Source organism: Micromesistius poutassou (assembly GCF_964030765.1).
Source record: "Micromesistius poutassou genome assembly, contig: SCAFFOLD_5449, whole genome shotgun sequence".
Lineage (NCBI taxonomy): Eukaryota > Metazoa > Chordata > Actinopteri > Gadiformes > Gadidae > Micromesistius > Micromesistius poutassou.
In genome coordinates, this window is record NW_028179571.1 from 10,001 (window position 1) to 16,054 (window position 6,054).

Consider the following 6,054-nt stretch of genomic DNA (forward strand, 5'->3'; position numbering starts at 1 on the left):
ACTTTAAGTCTGTGCTGGCTCCCCTCTGCGTCTACATTATGGAAACCGTGTGAGGTAAACCCACAGTACATCTCATGTTAAGGCAAAGTTACTAACTTTGCCTTTATTTTCTCACTTTCTAAAATGCATTTTTTTTTTTTTACTTTGCCTTTCTAAAATGTTTCTAAAATGTTTTTTTAAACTTTGCCTTTATTTTCTATCTATTTTACTTATCTATTATTTTATTTTATTGTATGACAATGTTTATACGTGAAGCACTTTGAGTCTGCCTTGTGTATGAAAAGTGCGTTATAAATAAAGTTGCCTTGCCTTAAGAGAGAGCGATATGACAAGGTTAAGGTGTGGCGAGTCGTAGAAAGCTGACCGGAGGATGAATGACCTGTTCACGTCTCATTGGCGTCGTCGTGTTCTCGGTTCCACAGGAGAACCTGAACAAGCTGATGACCAACCTCCGCAGCACCCAGCCCCACTTTGTGCGCTGCATCATCCCCAATGAGTCCAAGACTCCCGGTACGACTCTCACCACTGCCGCAGGGTTCAGATCACAGCATGGGGGCTGTAGTTACGCACTTTTCGTACTAGTTGACAAAGTTATCGTCAATCACCAGCGTAGTCAATACCACCAGGACCTATTCCAATAAACCAGCCAACCAATGAACCAATTAGAATAGAAACCCAAAGAAGTGTATTAACCAGGCAGTAAGGCCCTGTCCCATTTCTCCCCCCTTAAAACTTCCACTTGGTTTGGAGTGCCCTCAACAGTAAATCTTCCACTTCGTTTTAAGCCTGCATCAGACCTCACTACGTTTTGAGGGTTGATTATGAGGGCAAAATAGCACTCCCCCCCCTTAGCTCCCTACAGTATTGGGACACCCTACCCCTACACGAGAACGCGCAAAATCTAGGGTTAGGGCAAAAATCTAGGGTTAGGGGAGTATTGGTATTGGGACGGGGCCTTAAACTAGCTGGCGTAGGGCTGATGTAAGACATCCTGTACCTACAGGGATCATGGACTCCTTCCTGGTTCTGCACCAGCTGCGCTGCAACGGCGTACTGGAGGGCATCAGGATCTGCAGGAAGGGCTTCCCCAACCGCATCGTCTACGCCGACTTCAAGCAACGGTGAGACGGGCCCCCCTGCTCCCCCGCCGCCACCTCTGGTTTACACCTACGAGCACCTTTCTCACGTTATGTGAACGCAGTGACGTCACTTCAGTCACGTCATATAAAAGAAGGTTCTCCGTTACGTCACGAACAACAGATACCGCATCCTGAACCCACAAGCCATCCCGGATGACAAGTTTGTGGACAGCAGGAAAGCCTCTGAGAAGCTCCTGGCCAGCTTGGATGTGGACCACAACCAGTATAGATTCGGTCACACCAAGGTATGTAGCCTCCACGTTCGTTTGACGCAGTGACTCTATGGGTGGCGTCGTTGTTCAGCTCCACTGGGTGGTGTTATGGCAGGTTTGCAATGGATCCGGGCTAAATAAAGAGGCCTATTGACCTATTGGTGAATGAGGCAGACTTTGTTTTAAACTCCAAACTTCCTTTTTTAACTGTCCCACGTGACCCCGACCCCCCTGTGTTGCTTCAGTGCCACATTGGTTAAAGGTTAAGTTGGCAGATTTTGAGCCTAAATATAAACAGATTCCTGCATACCTGCAATACCCGAGCTGTAAATAAAAGTGACCTCTGAGCCATGTGATGCCTAAAGGCAACATTTTCACATGCGTACTTCACTTCGTCGTAAAATTAGAGGGAACAGGCTTTGGTCAAATGAGTCTTGAAAGGAGTCCAACGTGTATTTGTAGCTTTTGATATTATTTTACAGTCCAAAACAACAATGCCAAGCCTCTCTTTCTCGCTGAGTAAGGGGTCACCCGCCTTTGAAAATGTTAACCAATAAATATAGATAGGCTCATTCAGGCACTTTGAGTACTGTCTGGATATAATCATGTGCCATGAGGAGCCCGTGTCATTCATACTGCCAAGTATGTGACCACAGCCTGGCGGAAAAGGTTGAAGCTTTATCCAAACGCTATTCTGCTTATTCCATCCAGCAGAGGCCTTTGCCCCTAAGCTCCTCAAAGAGAACTCTAGATCCATATATTAAACTAAGGATCAGGTTGAGAGTTCTCCACCCTGCCGAAGCTTTACGCTTTACAGTTTAACTGCGGACAATGACTCAATCAAACCCAGAATCCTTTCGGTTCCTTTATCTGACTGGTCCCTCCCCCCCCGCGCGTGTGTGTGTGTGTGCGTGTGTGTCCCCCCCCCCCCCCCCCCCAGGTGTTCTTCAAAGCCGGGCTTCTGGGCATCCTGGAGGAGCTGAGGGACGAGCGTCTGGCCAAGATCCTCACCCTGCTGCAGGCCGCCGGCCGCCGCCGCGTGATGATGACGGAGCTGCAGAAGATGTTCGAGAAGAAGTGAGAGAACACACGCTTCCTTTTTAAAATGTTGCATCTGAAACGGTTAGACCCGGGGGGGGGGGGCTTTGGGCACCGTAAGCCTCCCGGTGTTTGATTCCTCGTTGCGTGTGTGTGTGTGTGTCCCCCACCCATGTGTGGGACACACACACACACACACACACACACACTCACCGCACGGCGCAAGGCTCTCCGGATCAAAGCATGTCCCCATCGGATCAGACAGCGTCTGATACATTGTACGACACCAACCCGCGGCGCTGGTCGTAAAAGGAGACGGCGGGGGGTGGGGGTGGGGGGGGGGGCACTGGCACTGCTCGGTAATCCCCCTGCCGTATGGGAACGCCGTAGAAATATCCCCCCCACCCGACCCCCTCCCGACCCCCGCACTGCGTGATACCTCGGGGGGAGGAGGAGAAACACGCCAGCAATGCAAATGAACTAGCCACCCCGCCGGTGGCGGTCTCGTGACAGGTTCAATAGCAACACGATCGGTTCGCGGCCGTCATACAATACACCTTCACGCCCCCCCAGCCCCCCCCCTCCCTCTCCCTCCCCCCCTCCCCCCCCCTGCCCGGCGGGCGGAATGCGCGGCATGCGGCGGAGCCGTGTTGTCGGCGTGTGTGTGGCGTGCGCTCGGCCCTTTAATGGTTCCGCTGTGGCATGCGTGTGGGCCCCCTTTGGTCGCAAGGGCCGCGGTGCCTTGTCGGTCGTCGGTCGTCTCCCCCCCTCCTCACCCCCTCCTCTCCCCACCCCCCCCCCTCCTCTCTCTCACCCTCACCTCCTCTCTCTCATCGCTCGCCCTCTCGGCGTGAAAAACAATGCCGGCGGTGTCCTCAGAGCCAGGTGGCGACATGTGTCAGGACACGGCAGCTGCCGGCCCTAAAAATATGCTGCCGGCGGCGGCGGCGGCGGCCGTCCGTCCGTCCGTCCGTCCGTCCCGGGCCCCCCCTTTGTCCTGGCGCCTGCGCCTCGGAGGGAGCGCATTGGTGGGATGTATGGCGCGCAACAAAGGATTAGACCCCCGGGCTAGGCCTGACAGGTGGCGCTGGGGGTCCTAAATAAACACTGAGGCCCTCACCTTTGCTTTGAGGCCCCCGTCGACCCCTAGTCATGTCAGAAACGCCACGCGATTCACCGCACGGAACTCCCCCCCCCCCCCCCCCCCCCCGTCCCGTCCCCCCCTCTCCTCCCCGTGTCCCAACCCTGATCTTGACACCTCCTGAACACCTCTACGCCGGGCCGGTTTGTTCCGTCTCCTTCGTGTACTTGTACACACACACACACACACTGACGTGGTTGACCGACCGTGGTTTTCCATACACGAGCAGGTCCCACTAGTAGTAGTAGCAGTAGGATGATGAGTCCTTGTGATGAACTCTGAAGTGTTGTGTGGAGTTCACACTTCACGTGAACTAGTTCAAAGTTCAGTTCATGCAAAAGAAAATGAATAAATTGACGTTCATAGTTCACCAGTTCAGTTTTTTTTAGAAACCGAAGAAAAACTGTTGGAGTGAGTATTCTGTGCTTATCTTTTAAAATGAATCCTCTCCATTACCTGCTGCCCATCACTACAATCTCAGGTTGTTGTGGATATTATTTGTACACCTGTTTCATGTTTCAAGGCAGTAACTCTATTTAATAAACATGTCATCTGGGCCTAAGCATCAATTCAGAATGTCACAAAATCTGAACTAGTTCAAGTTCTTTAGTTAAAAATATGTTACGTTCAGTTCAAAGTTAATAGAAAAATGAACTTGTTCAATGAACTAGTTCTTTTGAACTAGTTCATGCACAACACTGGATGAACTTTATGCCCTCACCTTCACAAGTGAATCTGAGGTGAGGGCGTTTTTTTTTCTAAAGCACTGTAAGCAGCCACAGTGGTTAGGAATCCTCATCGAATGAAATGCGTACAGCATTGAGTAAATCTCCAGTATGTAAACCCCATTGTGTAGACATTCAAACACGGCGCCGATTGCAAGGGTTTCTTTGCTATGATGATACATCCTCCTCCTCCTCCTCCTCCTCCTCCTCCTCCCCCTCCTCCAGGGAGGCCCTGGGGATAATCCAGTGGAACATCCGAGCGTTCAACGCCGTGAAGAACTGGCCCTGGATGAAGCTCTTCTTCAAGATCAAGCCCCTGCTGAGGAGCGCCGCCACCGAGAAGGAGCTGGCGGCGCTGAAGGAGGAGATGAGCCGTCTCAAGGAGGCCCTGGACAAATCGGAGGCCAAGAGGAGAGACGTGGAGGAGCGGCAGGTCAGCCTGACCCAGGACAAGAACGACCTGTCTCTGCAGCTGCAGGCGGTAAGAAGAGGAGTCCTCTCAGGCATTTAGACACTCACTCCTTCACCCCCGGCGGCCCCCGAGGTGGCCCCCCCCTTAGAGTAACAGACCAATAGATTGATGACGTGGTGTCGGCTTGCAGACATTCCTTTGGCCCCTGCTGCCTCTCAAAGCAAAACCTTCGACAGCCCTTAATAGCGCTGGACGTCCAACATTTATTCCACTCGTTGTTGTTGTTTTTTATAGATGTATTGTACCGTATCTAATGCTGTTTAATGTTTTTACACCGTATATATTTTTGTTGTTATTATTACTGTCCAGTCGTTTCAGCTTTGACACCCTTATCAACCGTCTGGGGTTAATAAAGTTCACCTTTATTATTGTGAAATGTTAACACACTCAATCCAAAACCGTCACTTTGGGCACACTCCTCGTACGTAGCTGCCAATCAAAAGCAAACTCTCATGAATCCCCCCCCCCCGCCCCCCTCCCCTCCTCTCCTCCTCCTCCTCCTCCTCTGATTGGTCGTTCCAGGAGCAGGACAACCTGGCGGACGCGGAGGAGCGCTGCGACCTGCTGATCAAGACCAAGGTCCAGCTGGAGGCGCGGCAGAAGGAGCTGCTGGAGCGGCTGGAGGAGGAGGAGGAGACGGGCGCCAACGTGCTCGCCAAGAAGAGGAAGCTGGAGGACGAGAGCGCCGAGCTGAAGAAGGACCTGGACGACCTGGAGCTCAGCCTGGTCAAGGTGGAGCGGGAGAAGCACGCCACGGAGAACAAGGTGAGGATGAGGAGGGGTGGCTTCTTTCGGGGGGGGGGGGGTCACGGGGAAAGGACGGCCGCAGCCAGGCCGAAAGGTTCTTGGTTTGAACCCCAGTGTCCCCCTGTTGTAGGCGTCCCCTTGAGAAAGAGGCCCTAAAGCCCCTACATGCGCCTCAATAACCTGGACTAAAGTCACATTGGAACAAAACAGTGCACAGGACAGAATAGTGATATTGATCACTGAACCCCCCCCACCCCTAGCGGTCCCTCCTGATCCTCTCACTGCGTGTTCCCCCCCCCCCCCCCCCCACCAGGTGAAGAACCTCATGGAGGAGATGGCGGTCCTGGAAGACACCATCGTGAGGCTGACCAAGGAGAAGAAGGCCCTGCAGGAGGCCCAGCAGCAGACCCTGGACGACCTGCAGGCCGAGGAGGACAAGGTCAACTCCCTGACCAAGAGCAAGGCCAAGCTGGAGCAGCTGGTGGGAGACGTGAGTCGGCCTGAACTGAACTGAACGTCCACGTCCGGCGTCCCGCGCACACACCGGTCACCTCAAAACGGGTTTCCATGGCACAGCAAT

General features: G+C 53.1%; 1 protein-coding gene across 1 annotated transcript in view; it reads left to right on the top strand.

Moving 5' to 3' along the window:
- LOC311372704 (myosin-7B-like) overlaps window positions 1-5,964 on the top strand; it is a gene marked incomplete at its 3' end in the record, with an annotated part of 12,991 nt that extends 7,027 nt beyond the window's left edge. Inside the window, exons 15-21 of the mRNA XM_084489666.1 lie at window positions 423-510; window positions 1,004-1,121; window positions 1,261-1,384; window positions 2,292-2,428; window positions 4,481-4,736; window positions 5,250-5,492; window positions 5,788-5,964. Of these exons, the coding sequence (XP_084345792.1) occupies window positions 423-510; window positions 1,004-1,121; window positions 1,261-1,384; window positions 2,292-2,428; window positions 4,481-4,736; window positions 5,250-5,492; window positions 5,788-5,964 (1,143 nt within the window). The remainder of the gene's footprint in view (window positions 1-422; window positions 511-1,003; window positions 1,122-1,260; window positions 1,385-2,291; window positions 2,429-4,480; window positions 4,737-5,249; window positions 5,493-5,787) is intronic.
- Between the last annotated feature and the right edge of the window lie 90 nt (window positions 5,965-6,054).